Genomic DNA, 27,299 nt, shown 5'->3' on the forward strand with positions numbered 1-27,299 from the left:
GATCTCCATGAATGTTGGGTCATCTGCTGTGGATTCATTCCAAAGAGCAAAACAAGAATCTAAGAAAAATGGAAATAAAGATTGTTCTGTGTTTTAAAAACCAGGAAAACGAGTACAAACAACCTGTGCCTGTTCCAGTTCATCCTCCAGGGCACAAAGACAAAATCCCTGCCTTACTCCTCTGCAGACTTGCAACACTTCACAGGCAAAGGAAAGTGACAAGGATATCTCTCAGACTCTTTTCTTCAGCTCTTTATTTGTCCATATCTTCTGTAATGAATTCCATAATTACATTCTGTAATGAATGTTTACCTTTTCCCTTCTCTACTGTTCTAGTATTGCATTACGAACTGGAAAAAAAGTGATTTATATGGCATCCTCAGCCTTCAAACTAACAGAGAATACATGATTTTCCAGCCCCAGATGAAGAGACTTCACCCATTTTTCAGTGTCTACATTATACCTGCATGCTTATTGTGGAGTGTTCAGGTTTGAATACTCAGACAAAATTGTGCCTGTCAGTTCTATGAAGAATTGCAGCTTCCTAATAAGAAACAGAAGACCAGAAAGTGGAAACAAAACAAAACAAAAAAAAACAAAAAAAAAACCAAAAAACCAAAAACAACAAAAAAAAGGCAAAACCCAAACCCCAAAAAAACCCCAAACCAGTATAATCCTGGTTTGTTAGGATTTTTAATGGATTAAAACTAAACACAATAAAAATTAAAAGCATCAACAGAGTAGCACCAACTGTGAAGTTAATAAAACTCCTCTTATCGCCATGAACTGGAAAAAATAGATACAGCTTTTCCCTCTTCCATTTATGTAACACACTAAATCATTCCAAGTGTTCAAAATGCATATTAAATTATTGACCACACCAATCTCCCTAGTCCATAAAAAGTCCTGCAGAGAAAGGCTTTGCCCACACAGCTCTGCTGGCTGCGTCCCTGCTGCACAGCACTGCACACAGCACTGAGCACCTTTGCTGCCTTAAAACACATTTATTTACTTGAGCAGGACTTTTCTGGTTGAAGATGCCCAAAATAAAGGAAGGCTGTGCTGTTTTGCTAAAAGCCTGTTTTAACAGCACACAGCACCAAGGACAGAGACACAACAAGTGCTGAAAATCATGAGTTGATCTCTCTTTGGAGAGTTGGAGAAACACGTGGAAGCTGGGCAGGGATGGCATTGCAAACCTTATACAATTCATTCTTATATGTCTTTATTGATCTATTAAAAAGTATTTACATGCATTTTAAATGCCAGTATTTATCTATAATTAGATATATAATATCAATCTGATATTTAAGATATTTAAATATACTGAAAATAAACAATATGTAACTATGGGTGTTTAGAACACTGTAGTAAAAATCTTGTTGCAGTGGCTATGGACAAGCAGCAGCTAAAATTAGAAAATAATGATAGGTTTTTATCACAGGACTGGAACATGAAATATAATTCATATGTCAAAGATGCCACTATCATTTCCTGAGGCAGACAACAAATATCATCAAAATAGCTGGGTTATATGAAAGTACTGTTTTCAGGACACCAAAACAAATTATTTTGCAAGTCCAGTGCAATGGCTGTATGGGAACTTTTTGCTGTTTGCAGCGTGTTCTAGAATCAGGAAATAAGACCAGCAACAAGCAGCTTTGTTAAGGATTAAACACTGATACAGTGATATGGAGAGAGATACTGAATAAATGAGTATTCAGGATGAGTTCATTAAGCTACTGCAGCAAACTAGGCAGCCCTGTCTTTGAGATGGATGTGTTTGCTCTCAGTTGAACACTGCAGAGTAAATATCAGAGTTCAACCTATTCCAGAAGAATATGAAGTCAGGAAAGGTAATCTGCATAATAGCAGCAATTTCCAGAAGTATTTACTATTAATTAATTACATGATTGAAAAAACTTGCTAGCAAACTCAATGAGCTTTCAGTTACTCAAAAAAGCTCATTAGTAGTCTGCCTTTCTTTAACCTTAAAAGCCACAAAAATCTACTCAAATTTGCCAATGGTAACACATGAAGCCACTAATTCTTCTGTCTTATACATTTTTAATTATTTATTTTGCACAGTACACCCACTGCATTGTTTCTCAGTTGAACTAGAGATGTTCTTGGCAGATACCTAAATAGCTTCCAAAGGAAAACTCTTCCAAACTCAAAACAAGCTGCAGGTAGCCCAATCAGCACCACACCTGCCTCTACACATCCTGCTGGAACTTTGTGCAAAATGGAGCAGAAAAGGCACAATATATATTAACAATGTATTTTAAAGGTCTGGAAACTCGCTGAGATTATTATAACTATTATTTATTATTGTGTTTAAACTACAGAATATTAAGTAAATATTGATATGAACTCTTACAGCACTAATTAATCTTTTAAAATATTGCGAGGCATTCCATTAACTAAGATACACATCAAAATCACTGCCAGGACATGTACAAAAGAAAGCTGGCAGTCTACAAGCCTGCATCTGCCAGGACACTTCTGCCCTTCCCTACCACAGCACACCCTGTAGAGATTATGTCTGCAGTGTTAATGCCAGGTTACAATAAGAAAAGAAAGACTTGAGGATCTGCTATCCAACACAACACCATGTTAGGCTGCATTGTACTTTGCACTTTACACAATTTGTTGAAGAAAAAATCTAAGCCTGATTTTACAAAATTAAATTAATCTAGAGTAGGAGACACTTCAGCTAACTGTTCAGAGTTCCTATTGTTTCTAGGAATACAGGGATAATTGCTTTTCTCTCAGCATTTCACTACTGGTTCATCTATTAACGCTTGATTTTGCAAAACACTCTTCTAAGTTACCTGCTAAAACTTGAAAAAAGACAAGAAAGTGATGACTCTGCAGTAGGTTCGTTAACTTCTTTCCTAAAGATCAAGACAATAACATTACATATGTGTAGATTTTCCTGCACCTTTTATGAAAGAGGAAGAGTATCAGTAGTACACTGCATTATTTTGGCAAACGGTTTCCAGCTAGTGAGGTCCAAATGACACCCAAACAGCCTTACACAGTGCTCACAACATTCCCCGAGTTTGCCGAGATAAAAATAAGCACCAGCTCTGCTGGCAGCAGTTGAGCAGCAAACATCTTCCCCCACTGGCTGATGAAAACGTCAAGGAGAGTGAGCTCCAGCAGAATAAATGAGGTCACTGTTTGCAATTCCCTGCCAGCCTGCTGGTTGAAGAAAACACCATTCGTCAGTAAACCTAAAGCAAAACACACTATACCACAAAGCTGTCCCTGAGTTATTGCTCATCCCGTCCCAAAACAAACACAAGCAAAAAAAAAAAAATTGCTTTTAATTCCAAAAGACAACCTGTACACCTCTTAGTACTATAAACATGATATTCTTTTAAACACTGAATGAAAACTAAAATTTAAAAGTAATTTCACAGTAATCACAATCTACTTCAAGAAAAAAAAAAATGCAAAGCAATGGCTGCAGCACTGCTTCTGAACCACTTCTCCAAAATCATTCTATAAACCCTTGGAGGTCCAATATTTATAGGGGGCCCTGAATTCACATGCAGCACACTCATTGTGTTAATCAGCCTTAATAAATAGGTTCATCCCAGGACTTTGGGCAATCCTTTGATGCTCAATCTGCCTGCTTTGAGGAACTGCTCCAGGAAATAATTTCAGGCCTTTTAAACAGAATACATAGAGAGAGAAGGCAGCTGTGCTGAAGGGTTTAGAGGTGTTGCCCATGGAATTGGCATGTTCAGCCCATGGCTCCTGGGAATGCCCAGAGACCACAGACACTGGAATGAACTCATGGTTTAAATCCCCTTGTGTTACCACAAAAAAACCCAGCTGCACAGGATAGTTCATTCCAGGACATCTGACTATCAAGGAAAAAAATCTTTAACTTGATGCATTTTTAATTAGGCTTTGTCAATAAGAAAGCCTGGCTGAGCTTTACACAGGTCTCCACTCCTGCTGTATGCAATGCTGGCACTGTTTATCCTCAGCAGTTCTAATCCCACTTTGAAAAACCAAGTGTCAGCATCAGGAATTAAATGCATTAAAAAATGAACACGGGAATGATCACACAGGCTATTTGTTCCCTTTAAATACTGCTTATACATAAATAGATAAAAGTATTGCTGAGATAAGCTGAGGAAGCTTTGACAAGCCTTTGGGGAAAACAGGCTGCTGCTGCTGGCACGGTGCAGGAGCACACCTCCTTCAGGAGCAGGATGAAGCAGAGCAGGCATGGCACAAGGACCTCTGACCCCTCCACAGGCCAGGAATCAGAGTGGGATGGATGTATAGGAACAGAACCACCCTATGGCTTTGAAGCAAACACTTCCAAAGAGACACAGGGGGATAGAGCTCTGCTCCTCACTTCCCACCTCAGATCTGGACCAAAAGGCAGTGCTCATTACTGGAGAAAATGAACACCTTCCCCCCTGGAAAATCCCATGGGTGTGATATCCACCTGGGGCTCTTTCCTGGGGGTCACAGCCATGCACCCTGCAGTGGGCACAGATGGGATTCTGGGGGTGAAGGAAGTTCTGACAGGATGCAGGATCAACTGCAGAAATGAACCCCGTGACACCTCTGCTACAATGCTCTCTACTCTCAACACACAGCTTTGCCAGTAAACCAACCCACACAATTAATTCTTTTAATATACAGTAATGATCCTGTTTCTTCTGTGATCTTGGGATGAAAGCACAGCACATGAATACAGATTGCTGTGTTATGGCACCAGGACCTTCCAGGCAACCAGCACCCTGTGGATGCAGCTACACCCTGCCCAGCACTTCTGAAAGCAGCAGAGATCTCAGGAGGGTTTCCTTCTTTTAGTAACTGAACAACTTAATACAGGAGGCACTGACAAAAGAAATATATGAAGCACAATTTAATTATTTCCAACTGCTGATTTTACAGTTTGTTAAAATGCCATTTCCTAGATGGCTGCTCATGCTTCCTGAGGGGGGCTGTGCTTTGCCAGGGGAGGGGCTGTGTTTCTGGGGGGCTCTGTCCTCTTGAAACACCCAGGTCCATCCTCCACCTGCAAATCGAGCCCACAGCTCAGCCCACAGGTGAGCAGATGTTCTTGCCCAGGGTCTCACTCTCACCCCACAGACTCAGCAGATTTTCCTGAGCACCAGGGCCTGCTGGAAACATCTGCACCCAGGAGAGCTGGACAAAACTACTCCCAGGCTATTCCCTCGAGGGGCTGTGTTTCTGGGGGCTCTGTCCCTGCACTCCTCTTGAGACACCCAGCTCCATCCTCCACCTGCAAATCGAGCCCACAGCTCAGCCCAGAGGTGAGCAGATGTTCTTGCCCAGGGTCTCACTCTCACCCCACAGACTCAGCAGATTTTCCTGAGCACCAGGGCCTGCTGGAAACATCTGCACCCAGGAGAGCTGGACAAAACTACTCCCAGGCTATTCCCTGCATAAAGGAACTTTCAAGGACCCTGCCCTGCCATCCTCCTTCTTAGCCACTCCTTGATAGGGTGATTATAGAATCACAGAAATGGGCACATCTGTCTGCCTTTAGATGTTCATGTAACTTCTGAAAATGCTGCAGCTGACAGGAGCCCCTGGGGCTCTTGGCCATGGACAAAGTGCCACAGCTGCCAGGAGCACATCCTGAAACGGGTCTGATGTGCAGAACACATGATCTGCACCACACCCAAATCACATCCAGCAGTCTGGAGCTGCCCATCTGATTAACAGAACACCACAACTCCCTAAAACACATGGGAAGAGACAATCACACCAGCACCTGCCCTGGCACAGCAGCAAGTGGACAGCAAAAAAAAAGAGCAAGATGACAAAGGTCATGGATGCAAAAATGGATCCCAAAATGTCCTGATTTTCAGTGGGACACTATCTGTGTCTCAGGGCTTTGCCTTGATAAAGAAGGCTGCATGCAGCCTGAAGGCTCACTAGCATGGCGCATGTAATTTCTGAGAGCAGCTTATCTGCTGCTGCCCACTTCCAAAAAGAAGCAGAAAAAAAAAATATATATATATATACTGGGGAAACCAAAACTGGTGCATGGAGAAGATGGATTCCAGAGGCAAACAAAAAATAGCTGAAACACGAGACACTTGAGAACTTTTTATCTCCAAAACATCATAGCTGGAGCCTTTCATCTTCCCAGCACACTAATCCAGCAGACACAGAGGTGGGAAGCAGCACAAAGCTGGGACCTTGGAAAAGAGGGCTGGTGAAACAATATCCACTTGAACTCAGCTTTGGTCTGAAGCTCCACAACCTGCTGTACCAGCTGAGAGCATCCTGCAGGCTCCACTGCTGAGAAAGGTTTTAGAAATGTACCTTTCACAAATGTCTTCCATCAGAATCTCTTTTATCTCTCACAATGATAAAAGCACTATTGCACGGAAATGACTTTTGGTTTTACCAGCTGACATCTAGAGCTGTCTGCGAGACATTTTTCCAAAAAGTCCCAGCAACATTGCTATTAGGAAAGACTCTACATGATTATTATTGGTCTTCATTAGAGAATCTTTTACTATGAAATGGTTATTAATAACATGAATATTTAAAACTAATCACACATTGATATGACAGAAACCTTATTTTTGCTCTTTTGTGGAAAAAACATACAGATTGCATCTTGAAGATGCACTTACACCACAAATGAACAAAAATTTTAAAAACATTGCTGGGAGGAAGAAATCTCCTTTAACCCCTTACTGCTGCCAACAGTATCCAAGCTACATTTTCTTCCAGGTTCTGTCCCACGGGGTCCCTCCTTGGTCCACAGACCTTCCTGCAGCAGAAACTGTCACTTTTACACTGCCCATACTTCAAACAAACCTGGATCACATGCAGGACCTGGGACAAGGATGTGGGACAGTCCCTGGAGTCATTTGCCTGTGCCACAGCACCAGGGAAGCAAGGCACACGTTGTTTTCCAGCACAACAAAATGCAGGAAGACAGTGTGGAAGGCAAGGGGAAGCCAGGACGACTCTGCAATACAGCCTGTTCTCTTTGCTGCTCTTTCTCATTGAAAATGCTGTTTGATCACAGGTCAAAAATAATTCACCTCTGTCACCTCCCTCCTTTCAGGGCTGCAGAGATGCTCCTGGGCTGCAGTGCCACACCAGAGGCAGCTCAGCACAGCAAATCCTGCGAGCTCTGAACAGCTCCAGCCACCACAGAGCTCACCCTGATGCCAACAAGTGAGGCCATTCAGACAGTGTAAGAGCTCGGGGCAGTGGGGTCAGCACTTTTCTCTGATAAACAGGATTTTTTAATCCTCTCTCCTTCCTTGCTGCAGTTAGTTTTGCCATGGTCTGCACAGAACAGTTTTCCTGACTTCAGCCATCCAAGGGTAGAACTGGCTTTGAAGCCCAACAGAAAGCACACAAATGGAATGGAGAAAAGCTTTTTACTGCAACTTGATGAGACACTTGGAAAAAAAAACAAAAACAAAAACCACCTGTCCTGTAGCTGATGCTTTCAGAAGAAAAAGTAACACTTTTCTCTTTCACTTCTGAAGCCACATAGTTGCTATGATGGTGATTTCCACTCTCTTCATGTGACAACAAAAACATAAAACAAGCCTGTTAAACATAAAACAGCTCGGGCAATGCTACATAAGGGAAATATTATTCCTTTAAATTGCAGGGGAAAAAACATCTCAGAAGTGAAAAATGTAATATTTGTACTACACTGTTAAAGTGTAGATCTCAAAGCATGCTCAGGTCCTCAGCTCAAGCCTCACACATATCAGTATGCTGTCATGAACGAGGCCAGCAAACAACTCAAAGCAAAGTGTAATTTTTACTCAACTCTAACTATGGCTCTCATTACACAGAAAAATGAGGTTTTATCCTGATCCACACTATATTTCTCTGAACAGTTTGCTGGTTGTTTTTAAAAAATACACAGTACAAAGGTCTTTCTCTAATGTTCCCAATTACAAAACGTTAATCTTTGTCGATCACCTTTGTCTAAGGTTTATATTTTGTGCCACCAGAACACTCTGACACAATGCCACTTTCTCTCCTGGGAGCCAGCAGCCTGACACAGCTCTGAAATCATGACATAACTCTAATAAACCCCCAGAATTATTATGCCAGCACTGTTTGGGTACAAATGAGCCCTGAAGCAGATCATGTGACTGTGATTCAGCAGCCTCGCACCCTCCCAGCAGTGGTTCAAAGGCACTGCAGACCAAGCCCCCTTCCTTCCCTGCCCAGGACAGTCTTGCCTAGCTCCTCCTCATTCTGCTTGCTCTCCATTTCAAAAGGAAATGCAGGCAAACATCTGAAGAAAACCCAGCTCAGACATTGCTATGTTTTATGCAGAGGAAATGTTCATAAAAATTGACTCGGAGAATGTATTTTTAATAGCAATGAAGGGAAAAAATATTTTTGGATTGGAGATTTAACCCACCTGTACTGGGATATGAAATCATTTCACCAGGCTAAGATCCAGGCTCATTTCACAATAATTGCAGGCATCTAATTTAAGAGCAAAGTCACCCAGGCCTCCCTCTATAATTAACTGCAAAAGACTGATGACCTGAATTGTTCTTCTGAAATACCTAACATTTGTCTAATCCTCCCCACTGATTTAAGAACTTCATCTAAGGCTTAAAGTCAGGTAAGAGGACTTTCAAATTAAAAAGAAATTAAAAGAAAATAAGAAGAAAGAACAGAAGGCAACCCAGAAACACAGAGCAGAAGATTAAATTTGCTTTAAAAATACGACAGCCAGACAGCTACTCAAAGTCCACAAAATATTTAATGCCAATGCATTAAAATGTTACAAAATTGAATAGTGTTTACAGTTTAATGAAGCAGATGGACAGAGCATGTGCTGTTTTCAATAAGAAGAAAGAACAGAAGGCAACCCAGAAACCTAGAGCAGATTAAATTTGCTTTAAAAATACGACAGCCAGACAGCTACTCAAAGTCCACAAAATATTTAATGCCAATGCATTAAAATGTTACAAAATTGAATAGTGTTTACAGTTTAATGAAGCAGATGGACAGAGCATGTGCTGTTTTCTCTGCATAAAAGCTCAATCAAAGTAAAACAGCATCCCTTCTGATGTCCACATGTTGGTAAACTCAAGGGATTAATAACGATGCAGTCAGAGTCATAGTGCTTTGCTTCAAAGAAATTTGCAAATGAAGATTAATTCTAACAGCTTGATGCATATCTGATAAATAGCACTAGAAATACAGAAAATACACGTTTCAAAGTTGTATTGTCATGCAATTATTTGAAAAGGTTTTGTCACAGTGGCATGAAAATTGGTTACTGTCTACTAGTTTGTAATCATTTCTGCCTTAAAGTGGTTTTCAGGCCCCCAAGTACCTCAGGGTGGATGTTGTGAGTGTTTGGCATTTCTGAATGCTGATCAGTCACACTCCAGAGTGAAGTGTTTGCAAGCTCAGTCTGTGATTTTCTTCCCAGGTTTGCCAAAGGCCAGGAGAGCTGAAACCACACAGCATGAACATCTAGAGTTCCAAAGAATCATGAAATTCACAGAATGACTAGATTAGAGAAGACCTTCAAGATCATCAAGTCCAACCCATTCCTTAACACCTCAACTAAACCAAGGCATTGAGTGCCACATCCAGGGTTTTTACAAACACATCCACGGATGGTGACTCCACCACCTCCCTAGGCAGACGATTCCAGAACTTTACCACTCTTTCAGTGAAAAACCTTTTCCTAATATCCAACCTATATTTCCCTTGGTGCGCAATCCCAGCTTGGTGTCATCTGCAGATTTTCTAATGAAAGACTCAATCCCCCATCCGTGTGGTCAATGCAAACACTGAACAGAGCTGGCCCCAGCACAGAGCCCTGAGGGACACCCCTGGTGCCTGGCCCCAGCTGGATGCAGCAGCGCTCACCAGCACTCTCTGGGCCGGCCATGCAGCCAGTTCTGAACCCAGCACAGAGTGCTCCTGTCCCAGCCCGGGCTGCAGCTTTTCCAGGAGTGAGCTGTGGGAGACAGTGCCAAAGGCCTTGCTGGAGCCCAAATAGACACATCCACAGCCTTTCCTGCATTCACCAGGAGGGGCACCTGTCACAAAAGGAGATCAGGTTGTCAACCACAACCTACCCCTCCTAAATCCCTGCTGGCTGGGTCTGATACCCTGTAAGTGCTGCACGGTGACATTCATGCAATGCAAATATACTCAATGTGAACTGTTCCATTGCCTTACCAAGAAAGGCATGGAACTGGCACACTGGACAAGATCCCACTGTGCAGACTTTGGGAAAAGCACAGACACTCCAACAGGAAGATGCCAGGCCTAGCAAGGCAGATTTGGGTAACCTATTTTGGACAAAACCTCCCAGCATGGCAAACTTTAACAAAGGAAGAAACTGCTTACACACATATACCATCCCAATTTGTGGGAATGGCTCTGAATACCTGGAACTTGGTCTGTGTTAAAGAGGTGCCTCTAGAAGAACACTTGGGGACCCCCACCACCAAGAAGACCAGAAGAAGAAGGGCTAGCTGGACACTGCAGGAAAAACATGTGGTGGTGAATATAATCTGTCTTTTTCTCTTTCTCCCCCCTCTCTCTTCCTATTTCTACCTCTCTCTCTCTCACTCATTGCTGTTAAATAAAATCTGAACCATTGACTTTAGCAAATGGTCTCATTTACACTTTAATTCGGACCCTAATATTATTTCAGGAGGGGGATCCTAACATTATTCCAGTAGATATTAACACCAGCATGGCAAACTTTGAGAAAGGAAGAAACTGCTTACACACACACACCATCCCAAATCGTGGAATGGCTCTGGACACCTGGAACTTGGGCTGTGTTAAAGAGGTGCCTCTAGAAGAACACTTGGGGACCCCCACCACCAAGAACATCAGAAGAACAAGGGCCAGCTGGACACTGCAGGAAAAACATGTGGTGGTGAATATAATCTGTCTTTTTCTCTTTCTCCCCCCTCTCTCTTCCTATTTCTACCTCTCTCTCTCTCACTCATTGCTGTTAAATAAAATCTGAACCATTGACTTTAGCAAATGGTCTCATTTACACTTTAATTCGGACCCTAATATTATTTCAGGAGGGGGATCCTAACATTATTCCAGTAGATATTAACATCAGTTTGTATCAGAGGTGGATCATAACATTAAATTGGTGTCAGAAGTAGGATTATAACACAGGATTCTGGTGCAACCCCAATTTCACAGGGCCTGACACAGTTTCTGCATGCCCTGGTCTCTGCCATGGTGCACAGTGGGTGGCCCATCCATACCATACCTCTCTTCCCAGCCTTTAAATTACCAACACCTTGTCTAAAATATGCAATTACAATAATATAAAACTACCACAAAGTGTTGCAATATTTTCATTCTATTTATTTCATGGGTGTATCACTATCCAATCCCATAGGCCACTGCAGGAGCCTTTCACTGACCAGCAGCACAGCAGCAAGAGGCAGATTACATCCAGACAACTGGTGGCTTTATTATGCAACATTTCTGAAAAGGAAAATGGGATTTGGTGGTTTATCTTAATGTTCAGGGGCTGGGGATGACTGGATTAAAGTTTTTTTTTAATCACTGTTCTGTTATTCCTCCCAAGACTGGTTTATACAGCAGAGGACAAGGGGTGTTAGAGGAAATGGTTATTTGCTCTAAGCTGCACGGCTTGGAAGCAAAGGTTAATATGGATCACATCCAGCTTCACCAGTTCAGTGTCTTGTAAGAACACAGAAACTCCTGTAAGGCTGGTTGCTTCAAAGCCACAGCACAGTGAATTATAACTCAGCTACTCTCTGAGCAGCAGGGCTACCAGTAGTTTCCTTAAGATCCAAGAAAATATCGATAAAATCTCCAACTGAATTTACACAACACATGTCCCAAGATGAAAACTTAAGTAACTCTCAACAGTAGCAGCTACATGTTTATGAGCCCTTCTTGTGTTCTGGGGAACATTTTCAAAGCACCTACCATTGTATCATTTCAAACTGCAACACAAATGTTCACTACTCAAAATGTAAACCCTCCTGGGAAGCAGGTATCATTACATCCAGCTACAGCTTGGTTTAGTACCACAAGTGATTTGATGCCTTCATAGTTCCAGATTCAACTGCAAGCACTAGGATAACTTCCAGGAATGCGAGTTTATTTTGAAAGAAAAAGATGAATAATCCATGGGAGAAGCACAGACAATAGCTTTTATACGTGTCCATAAATCATAAATCCAGGCACAAAAAGCCTTCTCTTGGTCAGTGGCAAAATAATAAAACCTAAAATAAACCATTATGTTTCCTCCAGAATTAGACTCTTTACAAGTTTTTGAAAGACTCTTTGGGCATGAACCCAAAAAGGAGAAGAAAAATTCAGTGTCAGAGACTTGAAATGGGATGAATGCACTCACAGTCTTTGTCAGAAATGCCAACTGGTTCATCTTCCAATTACTGCTTCCAGAGGCTTTTTGCAGCCTCCACCTTCACTGATCCATGCTCAGGGGCTGATCCCCAGGGTTTTGGGGCACGACAGCAAATCAGGACCATGGCAGCTCAACACTTAGCATGGCCCAAACAAGAGGAACTTATCCAGTGGATTCAGGATGAACTCTCCAAGTCAGGATATACAAATAATTGTAACACAGACTGCAACAGCTTGAAGTTATCACCACATGGTATGCCAAAGATATGCCATTAAATGAAGTCATTATATGCACAGAAATATTAATACTCACCAAAAGTCCTTGAGCAAGAAAGGCCACAATAAAAATAATCCTAAAGGTCTGGTTAAATGTTTGCAGCCAAACCACATAGATACCCTCAGCTACTTCCTTTCCTAATACATAAACTTGCTGCCTCTTTTTCCAATTTGATGGGATTGTTTGCAAATATTCTGTTTATGTAGTATTTTTTTTTTTAAATCTAATCACTTCAAGAGAATGAAATGCTCTTCGCTCCCTTCTTGTCTATCTGGAAAGACTCTCCCCATTTCAGACAGCCAATGTAAACAGCTGGTAGCTTTGTCAAATCACACCAATTCACAGCTATTTTAGAAAAACTGAAACAGAAAAATGGAAAATGGAGATAACAGTATTAATTTCCAACCACTGGATACTTATCCTATCTATTTAGACTGCAGAAAAATGCTTTTGTTTCCCTCAACGTTCCAATTGCAATTCAATCTTGGATGACAATTGAAGCCCTGTCACAACAGAAATAAAACTTTCAGCAAAGCTTAGAATTGAACTACAACTACTGAAGGACAAAACCACAGAAACAAAGTCTTTGGTGCCATGCAGCTGAAGAATTGAACCCTCAAAAAACCAGTAGCTGCTTTGAACAGAAATAATGAAAGGTTCCACAACCCTGTACACTAAAAAATATGGGATATTTCAGTGACTGTGACAGATTCAGAGCTGTGGGCCTCTGTACCAAGAGCCCTTCAGATGCCCATAAAGGAACAGGCTTTTCTTGCTGAAAACAACTCACCCTCACCCAGATTAACCTCTTGGCACCCTCCAAGTCCTGTTCTTACTGAGAAGTTTTATGCTTGAGGTGAATTTCGAGAGACTCTCACATTTTGTGCTTCATCTACATCAGAGAAGGCAGCATGCTGAATGCATTGCCTTTGGGCAATATCTTAAAAGCCAACTAACTTCTGATTTTTCCCAAATGATGTTAAATCTTGATAAGTGAGAGGCGTTTTCAAACACTTCAAGGTAAGGCACAGACACCTCAAAATCTCAGAAGACTGCAGCATGATCAGAAAGTAGACATATTTTTCATAAGTATTACTAAAAACTAAATCCATAAAGTGCATGAAGGGCCTATATGATAATGGAGAAGGAATTTTTCTTGTGGCAAAAAGAGTCACAGAGACAGGAATAACAATGAAACAGAGCAAAAACCCAAAATTTAAAAAAAAATTTAAAAAACCAACAGAAAGGGCATTGCAGTGTCACTGGTTCATCCAGGTCGACTTGCAGGAGAATTACTACTGAAAGCACTTTCATAACAAGAAAATGTTATCTCCATAGGAACATTCCTTATCTCAGATGGGATGAAAATTTTAAAAAAAAACTGATTAAAATAAAATACAAAAACAACTTTATGCAAGGTAGGGTAAAAACAAAGGGAGAATCTTTTCCCATGTGGAAAAAGTCTATTAATATCACCTGGAAGTTTCTATCTCAGTAGAACAAAAATGTGAAAATTTTGCTTATTAAAAAACACCTATTACTATGCTTTTTCCAGGACCAGTGGAAACTGATGAAGGGTCCCTTAAGATATTTCACAGAGCTCACTATTTTTTCATGGATTTGCCTCAAATGTCCAAGAAATTTAAAGGATTTACACTCTTGGAAGTCTCTCCAACAACCAGGGTTCTTTTAACCTACATTGCACATTCTAAGCTTTGCACGGATAATTTTGAGCAACTTTGGTTTCTTTATTTTTTACAGAAATTATTAGAAGAGGCCTCAGACCTCTCTGGAAGATGTGAAAGAGAAACTGGAGGGATCCTAGACAGAGGAAAGAGCTGTTAGAGGAATGATGCTGAATGCATGGGATAGGCTGATGAGTACTGGACTGGAAACACCAGACATGCAGGACAAGGTGCCTTTCTGTGTGTTCATATCAAATATCCAAAAATTATGGACGAAAATTATGGACCAAAAAAAATTATGGACAAAATATGTCTTTAGATCTTCACAATGACCAAGGAACAGCATCAAAAGAGTACAAAACCTCAGTGTTATTATGGAAGTAGCCCTTTAAAAAGCAGACTCAGAATAATTAATAAATACTTGCAGAGAGGAGCTGTCTCACACTGACACATAGTCAGTGCATAGGGGATATTCTAAATTTGTGTCTTAGGTGCTTCTTTTTTTTTCCTCATAGGAAAGAGGAGAATGAGAGACAACACTGGAACCTGCAACAGTGAGATTGCTGTTAGATTTCAAAGACCATTCACTGACTGCTGAACAGCAGTTACAGGTATCCAAAGGACAAGGTGCTCAATCCAGAGGAGGTAAGACAGGTAGAGCTTTTAAAAGGCTGAAGGAGTTCATGCATTGATACTCTCAGTGACTGGAAAAAAGGGAAAAAAAAAAAACAAAAAGAAAATATGAATGAGTCACTGTGGCCCAGAACTCTGCAGAAATCCATGCACAGATAATTCATGTAACGTATGTGTTTCACACTCCCACTGTTCTGCAGCACTCTGTAAAACCTGCTGTTATTACATGCTATACTGGCATGTCTATTACTTTCCAACAAGAAAATCATTACTTTGGCCTGCCTCCTGGTCTTGCTGAGTTTTGTATAGCTCACCTGGCCATTTCAAAAACACAAACTGAAAAATTGTCTATAAATCAGATACTTGACAGAAAAAAAAATATTTTGCAGTACTTAGCACAGCCAGGGCTGTACTGCATCAAATTCTACTGCCTGCTTTTTAACAATGCCATCACTTAGAAAAAATGGCACTAATATAATGGTTCAATATTCAGTGTAATGAAGTGGGCTTAACAGCATTCCACCAGTCACAAAAGAGACATTTCCATCTATCGTTTGTGAACAAACTTCCCTTTGTTGTGATTTAATCAACCTTCATTTTTAACCTGCATACATAAAACATTAAATGCTAGAAGCCTTAATTACTTTGAAAAACACCTGAATAATTTAATCTCAAAGCACAGCTTTTTCCACACCAAGAACCTCAAGAAACTCCTTAAGGGCAAAAGCCTCCCGGTAATCTGTCAGCTAAATCCAAGAGCCTTTGTAGAACCAGTCCACTCATTTTCAGTGACTCAATGTTGCTTCTACAAATACTTTTAAATACACACTTTGTCTGCCCACCACGTGCAGTGTCTCAAAAGTCCCAGCATGCCAGCTGAAAAACAAGACTTGGTGGGAGGAAAACACCTCCCTGAGGTACAGAACAAGTGATCCACCACAGATGGAGTCACTCCACTAGGGCTGGGTGGACATTACTGCATGTGCACAGCCCAACAGGGACCTGCTAAAGCCACCAAAAAAGTGGTTTTGTGTTTTTGTGCCTGCTTTAACCGGCCACCATACTGCACATTCACAAGGAAGACACACATCAAGTTGCTTTCACTGCAATAAAAAGGCTGTGCAATAAAATGGAAAAGTCCTTTCCTCAAAATCTTTACAGCAAGTGAGATGCTGTACAACTCAAATTCTTGCTCTCTCAAGGGGAAAAAAGAAATAAAAATAAAAAAAGAAAAAAAATTACGTAGTACTTACAGCCAGATCAAGGTCCTGGCATGACAGTTAATGTCAGGTCATGCTGACCACATCCAGCCAAAGTGCAGCCTTTGTAATCCTTTCCATAGTCACAGCTGCAGCTTTCAGACCCCAGAGTAAATACATATTAAGTAAGTGCTGCATGGAAATCAGTAGAATTCCATACTTCAGTCTGCAGCTCTTCAGGAAAAGTTCTCCTCAGCTCAGATATAAGATAACCTATTATTCCTTCCCTATTACAACAAAGATTTGCAGTAGCACATAAAAAGGAAAGGAGGGACTTTCTATCATTGTCAAGCAGCAGAAAGGGCGGGGGGAAAGAGAGATGATTGTAATAAAGGTTTGTTTTTTGTATCTCACAGGAGTTCATTTGTATTGGCCATCAACAACAGTAAAACTCCCAACAATTCACTGACTCTCCAAGGCATCCCCATAATTCCATATCCTGTAGATTGCAACTCATTACATTTCCCTGGGATACCACCTTTACCCAAGGGCCAAAAATTTTTGCTTGGGCATCTTTCTGGAAACCATTTTTCATTTCAAGACATCAAAAGGTGCAGAGTTCAAAGCTTACCTCAGCATTTCTATCCCAAGGGTTAAATTGCCTGCCTTGGAAAATATGCTCCTCATTTCACTTTCCTTTTTCCTTTTCTTTCCATTTTATGTACCTATTGTTTCTTGCTATGATTTGTGCAAGATCAGGCACTTGATTGGAGGGCAGAGCAGCACCTGGAAGGGATTTCTTACACTGTGTCTGTTTTCTCCCTTAACTGGTCACAGCCAGAGACTTCCACCTCATCCATCCCATCCCTCCTATTTATGTGCTTTGTTTCCACCAAGCTTGTCCCAGCCCACATTTTAGATGGTGGATGTGCTGAAGTCCTGCTTTTAATGGAAATCCAGTACAGTAAAATAGATAACACCATTCCCCTCATTAGGGGAAGTGTTTCCATGTAAATGTGACTATGCCTCATTACTCCATACTCTACTTGAGCACGCTAAGCCCAACACAGGCAAAAAAAAAACCCTGTTCCTCTCAGGTTTGTTGCAATTTGCTGGCAATTTTGGTGTGCTGCTCCTCTGCTCCTTATACCAGTGCAAGTTCAAGCTCCTAGAAATGATGGAAAGACTCACAGTGGGGTGTGAAAGGAGCACTCAGTGCTGGGTCCTCAGCATCCACAGATCACTGAAAAAAGGTGAGTGAATAAGAGTCCATCCTGCTCAGCTGAGTCACACGGGATTGTGCTGGCAGCAAGAACAGAGGAGGAATTTACAGCCCAAATCTGCTGGGTTAGATAAACAGGTAATACTAATTCTACCCCAAATTATAGAATTATGCAGATAAAATGCTGCTTTTAGCACTATGAACCACTTCAGAGGTAATCATTGAAAGCTCAACTGGATCATACCCAACATTTCTAAGTATGCTCTTTATTTACCATTTTCCTGGAACAATGGTTGGAGAATGGATAGTACAAGAAAATGAGATTAAACTGATTTTCTAATACGGTTTCTTTTTTTTCAGGACTACAAAAATTTTCTAATGTGAGACTCCACTCACAGACACAATCTGTGTTGAAATAAATAGACAATCTTCCACCTGGAATTTCCAAGTTGCATAGATAGTCTTGAGGGTGAGTAACAACCAAATGCCACAACCCCTCAGCAGGAGCAGCACATGTGTTATCCCAGACACCTGTGGGGCTGCTCGAATAGAAAATCTTCCACCTGGAATTTCCAGGTTGGAAATAGATGGTCTTGAGGGTGAGTAACAACCAAATGCCACAACCCCTCAGCAGGAGCAGCACATGTGTTATCCCAGACACCTGTGGGGCTGCTCCACTGGCACAGCAAACACAGACACGTGGAAGTGCAACACTTTGGGAGCAGCAACTGCACCTTAAATGGCAACCACTCTGTTTCATATCACCTCAGGTTCCTGCCTGAAGGGCAGAAATCCAGACCCTTGGACAACTACCAATAACACCAACCTTCCTGCAGCTCCTCTGGATTGTGAGGATGCTCCTAAATCTTAGTGTTTTTCTCAGAGAAGTACACAAATATCAGTGAGGCACTGTCTTGCTAACAGACCCCCACATGAGAGCCCCCTCCCCAGGGCATTGCTCAGTAACATTTTAAAAGGCAACTTTGACATTTCAAATTCCCAAAACAACACACCTCAAACACTGACATTATTTCTGAAATTGCAGCCTTCAAGGACCTGCCTAAATCACACAGAAATTTTGCAACCAGCCAAGAACAGAACAAGGGCTTTTAACCTCCAATTTTGTAATTTCCATTCTCTTTCAAGTTAGTGGAGCCCTTTCAGATACATCCTTCTATGTAGGGCTAGGGGAAAAAAAATCTCAGTTACAGAAGATCATATGATTTATAAACCTCCTCTATAAACCTTTTGTTTAGACACTACTATAAACACTCCTTTTGTTTCCTGCTGTCTATTTCAGATTCTGAGTAGTCCTCATAAGCATCTCAGTGAAACTGAGACCTCTCCACCACCTGTAACTCACTCACTCATTCATGTCAGTATATTTCTGTCTCGGCTGGGGAGGCAATGAGCACTAGTATGTTTCAGAAGTAGCACACAAATACCTACAAACATGTAAGAAACTGATCCAGTGCTGCAATGAAAAAAACCAAGTCATGCAATGTAGTTGTATCAGGTCTAAGCCAAGTGAAAAAAATAAACCAAAATAATACAGCTGCTTTTAAATATATTGATCACCTTCTATGTTTGTTCAATTTCTAGGAAAGAGAAAGCAACAGAACTGCAAAGCCATACCTGTTAATTGTTGCAGTAAGGTAGAAAAATTATTAAAAAAAAGGCCTCATAAAATCAGTTCTGCTCTGTTAGATCAGTGGCTAGCCTGGCAAGCTGGCACTTTGCAAGTTCCCATGTGAAAGCAATCCTGGTTAACACAACAATCTATTCCTGGGTGAAAAACAACCAGCACCTGCATAAACATTAAATGAGAACCAGTGAAGAAAATACATAAACAATTTAACAACAGAGAGATTTGACAGACAAGTAAAATACTAACCAATTACTAACTAATAAAGTAATTGGCAAGAAAGCTACCAATTGGAGTCTGTAAAACTGTATAAAAATGAGTTATGTGAATAAAAATAGGTTTTTTCCTGTATGAAGAAAATAGACTCTGGAATTATTTATTCCCATAGTTAAGGACCTGATTTTCACACCTTCTGTATTTCTGGAGGTTACATGGACCAGCTCCAGTGTGACCCCAAGGACCCGACACCCACTGAGAGCTGGTGCACTCCACAGGGGCTCCTGGAGCACATCAGCTTCTTTACCTCATCCTAAGAGAACAAAACTCTGAAACTGCTCCAGGGTGCAAGACAAAATTCATCAGGGTCAGTCAGGATTTGTTCACTGGTTTTGATCCAAACTAAAATGCTACCACGTGCTTACCTAACTGCAACGTACTGCAGGCCAAGGGACTCTTCTGGAACTGCACTGGGTGGCTTGGGTCACCCAACTTTAAGAGCAATTATGTCTTTATTTAGAATTGTTATTAGACCATTCATTTAAACAGCTCTTCCTTAAGACTCAAAGCTGCAGCACACCATCACTCATAATTAGGTGGACTTATGCTCAAATCCTTGTTCTGAAAAACTCCCCCAGTATATCTTAAATGCTTTGATTTAACCAGGCTCTGAAGCCTTAGGATGGAAAAGGGGGAAAGGAGGTCAGCAGTCTCTGCACCGCCAGGAGCAGAGAGAACAAACACAGGGGATGAATGATCAGTCACACTGGCAGTGTTTGATTTACTTTCTTGCACTTGCCCAGCACTTCAAGCAAGTTTTCCCATTGGCAATTTGAATTCTCTCCATAGTCTCAAAAATAAAACATCAATATTGGCCCAGTTTGTTTTTTGGAAAGCTACAAAATGCTTTTCTTCCCCTCCTCAAAGGAACTGCAAATTGCAAATACTGCCCCAGGCAGTCTAAAATATGCCCCCAAAAGCTTTTATAGAATCATTATTTTCCTTAAATTATCACATTGTTTAATACTCCCTAATTGATTTTCTTAGGCAATATCCTCCAAACGCCAGAGGGGTTTTATCTTATCTATTTTATCTTAGAATTGGTCAAAACTATTTACAGATTCTCCACATAAATAACACATAATAAGTTATGTGGCTGCTGCCAGCAGTGTTAAGAAAGATTAAAAAAGGTCTTTTAGCTTCAGCCTCAGATCTGTAGGTCATCCAGTGTCCTTCCTAATGGATAAATACAGTAATTTATCATCATCAGTCACCATCAGCATTGTTCTTTTTACTATCATATATTCATGGACATCATTCGATGCAGCTGAGTGAAGCGTAAAAGAAGTGCATGATTAAAGTGGAAAGGGACAGAGTTTGAGACATCTGAGATTTTGTGACTAATGCATCGACTTGAAATATGACACAGGTCCTGTAAGACTTAGAAAGACAGTGCCAACAAGTTATAGGCAGGACACAGGCAGGTGTGGCAGCAGGTGAGACTGTGTTTTGAGATGCAATGTTAAAGAAAGTAAAATATGTGAAATGCAAATTTGTACACCTACAAGTCCTTCCATAGGTCAGACAAATTTCAAAACTCCATTAGTTAAAAAAAAAAAAAAAAAACCAAAAAAAACCCCAACAGAAGAACAAAACAGAACAACAACGACACCCCTCTAGGGATCACTTATTGCATTGTTTACTACCACCATGGGAAGAGAGTCTGTGGTCACATTTGCAGATTACTAACACATGCATATGATCTCCAAATGCCTCCAAGTTATTAAAAAGTGCTAAAATGATGGGTTTCAAATTTGAGAATAACATCAAACAGCATAGCTCTTTGCTTAAAGAGTTCCTCCCTCTTGTTAATTATCAAAATAGTTTGCCTGAAGCAATACTTACAATTGGAAGATGCTGGAACAAAACACAGACAGGGTTTATAAAAATAGCTAATATCAATATGAATGTTCAAATATCCGAGGCTACTATGTAACCTACAGCATGCCTGCAATTCTTTCTGAAACAGAAGAGCCAAAAAGATTGCCCTGTTTTACAGTTTTTGATTTACTGCATTAGGTAATCCCTTTAATCCACCTGCAAGCTGAGGGCTCTGCATGCAGGAAAGTCAGGTGCTGTATGATGCTGCCCAAGTTCCCACATGCTGTTTTGCAAGCAAGGCACACTGCAAAAACCATCAGAACCATGAGGGGAGGGTACCAAGAGCAAGAGAGCATCAGCACAACCACCCTGCCCTGTGTCTACCAGCAGAGACTCTTTGTGCTTGTGCCCCAGCGCAGAGGCTGGATAAAGGACTGGAAGGGTCTTGATGGAGTTTTCTGCATTAGGAAAGTGAGTTTCAGACACTCATTGGACACTCATCACTTGTGAATTTGAGAGGTGCAGAGAAATACCCCCATGTGCTCTGCAGACACTTGTGTGGCTCAAGCTCCCCGAGATCGGGCACGCACTCAGAGCAGGTACCACATGTCCCTGACAATGTTCCTCCTCAATCACCTTCAGGAGCATCTCACCAAAACCAGATCCTGCTCAACCCTGCCCCACAGAGCTAGAGCAAAAGACAGGAACTGCAGTGAAGGTGGAAGACAAGCCTCAGGCTTTTCGTGCCAATCACCACCATCGGTACACGGCTGAACTACATGGAAACAGTCACCAGGCAAGGAGAAAGTGAGCAAAGGCCACATGTACTGTTTGAAAGATGACACATCCTGTGCCTTCCTCTAGAATCTGAATCCTGAACGATATTACAAACCACCACGGGTAATACATTCTCCTATGAGCTTCTTGTGAAGCTTGTCACACAGTCAACAGGTACTGCAAGCCTGTAATCCCCTTGCTGGATCCAGCACAGATATAGTGTGGCCTCTATAGGGTGTAACAAAAAGAATTTAAAAGTTTAAGTTAAGATTCAAATGATAGCTCTTTATGAAATATTCAGGGAATAATGATATAACCTTATTTCACCACTACTATTGGCTTTTCTTACCTACTTTTTGTGACATTGTGTTGAACTTTGTTGAAACCAGTAAATTGGGTAAGAGCCACAACAAAGTGAGGTAAAAGTTCCACCAGGCTGGTAAGCAGGAAAAATGCAAATCACTTTGGATTAATCACTGGAACTGGATTTCTTATTTCAGCCTGAAGCCAGCTCTGCACACAAACAGGAGTGGGGGACATGAACTTGACCACCTGACTAAATCTTTCAAGAACTGCAACTGTTGTCTGTATGTGATTAAGAGTTCAAGTTCTTTCCTCACCCATCAAGCTCAAACTGACCTGAGTGGGGCAAGGGAGAGCCCTTTCACCTTGATAAAACCTCATTAGGGTGAATACTGCTCTGGACAGACACAGCTATCCATCAGTGTTTTTAATACTACAAGATCAGAGTCTGGTTTTGGGAAAAAAAGAAAAACAATGAAGAAAGCCATTAAAAAAAATTATTTTGGCTTTAGTCACTGAAAAAATTAAATGCAAATAATTGTCTTTTATTCAGATGTAAATCAGAGTTTGGGAAAAAAAGAAAAACAATGAAGAAAGCCATTAAAAAAAATTATTTTGGCTTTAGTCACTGAAAAAATTAAATGCAAATAATTGTCTTTTATTCAGATGTACTTTCAGAATGTACCACTTGTCTGGTGACCACCAAAACTGGTCCTGAGACAGAAAAAGTCAACTCCTGAAAGCAAAACAAAAAAACAAAGAAATTAACTTGGCTTTAGTGACTGAAAAAATTAAATGCAGATAATTGTCTTTTATTCAGATTTTAGAATGTACCACTTGTCTGGTGACACCAAAACTGGTCCTGAGACAGAAAAAGTCAACTCCTGAAAGCAAGACAGTCAAGCAAACAGCAGACAGTCGTCCTTGTTTTTTTTACTAAACATGTAATTTAAATGCTTACCAAATAATGTCCCAATTTAGTACAACACAATGTCTGATTTGACCTTGCCTGTTTTAAGTATAATGTAGTAGATTCTAAAATTATATACAGAAAAAAAAAGCAACAAAAAACACAAAAAACAAACAAACAGAAAACCAAACTACTGTTTTTTCTGCTTTAAAATCAATTTTAAAAAAGACATCAGTTTGGGAGAGTTAAAGAGGCTCGAGAGAAAATGATTATAAATTTCAAAGGTCTGTCTTCTGCACACAGAAAGAACAGCGAGTAGCACCAGGTGGTGTAGATCATCTGGCTTCTTGTAAACAGACTGAAGCCTCACAAAGGTAATACCTAGAGGAATTATCTTAGTTTTTCATCTGCAAAGACAGAAACATTCATCAACCAGCAAGTCATTCAGGTACATTATATTTTTCAAATATGTTGTGTCCACTGACTACCAAGTGGTTGTGCCTTCTAAAAAAAGATCACTAAGCATCATTGCCCAAGACACCAAGACAGTTCTTAAGAGCCACAAGATAAAAAACACTCATTTTTGTCCTCTGAGGGGAACTGAAGGAGTCACATTAACTCCTGACACAGCGCTCAAGTGACAGAAGTCTGAGCACTTGGGTAGAGCATTCCAGAAATACAGATAATTTACAGCTATTTTCCATTCTGCAGATATATCACCTGAACGTAAAACTGTAATTTTAGCAATAAATATGACTCATCGCTCAGCAGTGAGGTGAGAATAAATCTGGCTAATTTATCAAAGCGAATGCCAAAACATCATTAGCACTGTTAATGGAAGTTGTTATTGGATGCCTTGTCCCAGGGGAGCCTTGGTTTAAAAGTACTATCAGAGGAAATGTTGGATATGAAGTTGTATCCTATTATTCATAAGGTGATGGCTGTGGATGCTTCAGTCAGTCAATCCAAGCTTTTATTTAAAGTGGAGAATTAGCCAGCATTAGCCTGCTGTAATCTGCAATTCCATCTTGGGTCACAAGCCTATACATTTACCAGAAATGCTTCACCTTTGGTATGACTGCTCTCAGAAAAGTCTAAAAACCAGACTCTGGAAAAAGTAAAACCAGGCTTTGGAAGAGGAACGAGATTTACACTTAGAAGATCTTGTTACAACTCCTTATTGTTTCTAGGACTTTCTACTTCTCTACCAGAAAAGACGTGCTGGCCCTGCTGCCTCAGGAAACTCTTCTCAGAGCAGACACCTCCTTGTCATAAATAGGTCAATAAACTCCAGGTGTCAAATGTGGTGACACTCTGAGTTCACACAAGCTCACTAGCAACATGCAATGTGAAATGTGAGCATGCAGAGATGGATTTATTGAAGGCCTTGAGAAGGATGCATTTCCCATATGAGCAAGCCCATGAGAGTGCTGTGGGGTGTGGAAAAGCAGAGTGAACATTTGAACCCCTTTTCTTCTTCCCTACATGCTCATCACAGCACCAACTTTGCGACTGCCACCCTGAAAAGCCAACAGAAAGCTTTGAAACTGTAATATTCTTTTGTCAGGATCCCAGACACATCACAGTGCTGCACCAAGAATGGTTTCCAGCAGAATCCTGAAGTCAGACACAGCCTCTGGTCCAGCCTTGCCCAGGGCTGAGCGTGTCCCATGGATCTTGGCTGCTGCAGAGGTGCATGAATGAACATCCACAATCCCGGCCTCATTCTGCACAGAGCTCACTGCAGGATTCAGAACTCTGTCCTTATGATGGGCATTTCTATTCAAACCCATACAAACACTTGCTATCCACTAAAAGCAACATTTTGCATGCCATGCTGCATGATGTCCCTGCCAACTAAGACAACAGGCAACCAAAGCTGATTCAATATCAACATTAATCAAGAAAAGCAAACTTGGTCTGAAAAACCCAATCCAAATAGACAGAACTTCCCACCTATATTTCATTCAGCCAGGCCCACAGACAAATCAGTGGCTGCCACATCCACCACTGAGAGAGGCTGAGAACTCCAGAGCACTCAGGCAGTCATATTTCTATATTTAGGATTAAACTCTTAATATTTAGTGTGCTTTAAATCGATATCTTACTGCTGTTCCTCATTACAACCTAAAAAAGCAGTCAAACTGGTAATTTTTTTCATACAATATTAATCCTGCTTTGAAAAGATTTCCACCTCCAACAACAATTGCCAATTCAACACCTCTGAACTGAATATAAAGAAATAGAGATTGGTTAAGTTCAAGTACTTTTTATTACATCTAATAGCAGTATCCCTCTAAAGCAAAACAATGTCCTTGAAATTTACGAGCTCCATGAACCTCTGAGGCTATTTAAAATGATCTTCACTTTTCCATAAATTCTGCCATTTGCACAGAATTTAAGCACTGGTGGAAGTTACCCATCTATTTCAGATCATGTAACTTATGCAATTAATTTATTCAAGAAGGATCAAATGTATTATTTTACCAGCACTACACGAAAATGTGACATAGTGCATACATTTTTGAGCGGAGAGCAGAGCATAAATTTATTTAAATGAATGGGTTCACTGATAGTGGACTCCTCAGAGCTGAACTGCAGCCTGTGCTTGCAGGACTGGGTACTCAGGCTTGCTAAAGCAGAGCTGAGCCCAGCAGCTTCCACTGCTGCCGTTTCCCACCCAATGCGAGTGTACCGAAGGAAAGCTCAGCTCCGTGGATGGATGTAGCAGAGAACGAAAACGTGAAATGCAGCTCCCCACGTCCTGCCAGTCCGTGCAGCGAGCCGGAGTTCCGAACCAAAAGCGGCGCGCACGGACAATGCGATGTGCAAACCCGTTCAGCGAGCGCCGGAGTTCCGAACCAAAAGCGGCGCGCACGGACAATGCGATGTGCAAAAAAAAAAAAAAAAAAAAAAAAAACCTCCGCTGGAGTTCGTATAATATAAGGTGCCTGGGGGAGAGGGAGAGAGCTGAGCGCTGCCGGGGCCTCTCCCACGGTGCCAAGGGCAGGTGCGAGGCTCCGGCTCCGGCACGACCCCGGCTGCCGGAGAGTCCCCCGGGGACAGCCCCATCGCTCCCGGTGCCTGAGATCCTGTCGCCCGGGAGCACCAGGCGCAGCGATCTGGTGATGAAAACTTCGATTTTGTGAGGATGACATCCAAGTTCGGCTGCTCCCCGGTACCATCTCTCCTACGCCGCCCAGGACTCGAAGCGAGCCGGTGCCGGGAGACGCCGCTACCGAGAGCGCCCGCCAGCCTCAGCCCCGCCAGCCCGCGGGGCGGCACCGTCGGGCCAAGGGACGTGACCGCCGCCCGGCCGCTGCCAAAATCCCCCCGGGAAACCTCCCCGGCCTGCGGGGCCGCTCGCTGCCGCCCGATGAGGAGCGCCCCGCACCGCCGGCAAGCCCCGGCCGCTGCCGCCGCTGCTCCCCGCGGCCGGGGCAGCATCCCCCGCCCGTGCGGCTCCCCCGGCGCAAGTCGCGGGGAAGCGGAGCGCAAACTACCGCGGGACCCGCTGCCCCGGGGCCGGGCTGACCGACACCCCGGCCCCGATGCGGATCCCGACCGGGCTGGGTCCCCTCCGGCCGGCCCCGGCGCATCCCCGAGACAGCTCCGCGGGGCTCTCTCTTCCCCCCGGCCGAACCGCCCCGAGGGCGCCCGTGTCCCCCGTCTCCCTCCCGCACACTTTTCTCCAGCTCCGCACAACTTCTCCGGGACGGCGGCCGCCCCCCGCCCCGTCCATCCCCGGCCGCTCGGCGCCTCCCGCCGCGGGTCGCACCTGGTCGGGCTGCGGCGGCGGCGGGTTCCCCCTGCCGCCCGGGTGCGCCGGCTGCTCCTTCATGGCTGTCATCGCAGGGGCTCGGCGCGGCGCCTCTCACTGCTGCTGCGGCCCCGGGCACCCCTCCCTCGGCGCCAGCCGCATGACACCAGCCTCCCCTGGAAGTGGCGCGGCGGAGGAGGAGGAGGAGGAGGAGCGCGCCCGCCCCGCGGGGAGCGGCCCCCGCCGGAGGGGGCAGAAAGCACCAGAGGGGCTCAAGGGAAGCAAAGGGTGAAGCGCGGGCGGGGGGCGCGGAGCCGGCGCGGCGGCAGCGCCGCTACCGCAGTGCCCGGCGCGCCGGTGCTCAGGGGGCGCCCGGCCCCGCC

The 27,299-nt window shown here is 42.6% G+C and overlaps 1 protein-coding gene across 2 annotated transcripts in view; it reads right to left on the bottom strand.

Moving 5' to 3' along the window:
• Positions 1-27,299, bottom strand: part of DPP10 (dipeptidyl peptidase like 10) — a 434,833-nt gene that overhangs the window by 215,063 nt on the left and 192,471 nt on the right. Inside the window, exon 1 of one of the 2 annotated variants that reach the window (XM_039700398.1) lies at positions 26,935-27,124. The exons of the other annotated variant lie outside the window; for it this stretch is intronic. Within the exon in view, the coding sequence (XP_039556332.1) occupies positions 26,935-27,006 (72 nt within the window). The 5' untranslated portion in view covers positions 27,007-27,124. Of the gene's footprint in view, positions 1-26,934; positions 27,125-27,299 lie in introns of those variants that run through there. 2 annotated transcript variants of the gene reach the window in all.

The sequence above is a fragment of the Passer montanus genome, unplaced genomic scaffold (genome assembly GCF_014805655.1).
Source record: "Passer montanus isolate IOZ18808 unplaced genomic scaffold, ASM1480565v1 scaffold1, whole genome shotgun sequence".
NCBI lineage: Eukaryota > Metazoa > Chordata > Aves > Passeriformes > Passeridae > Passer > Passer montanus.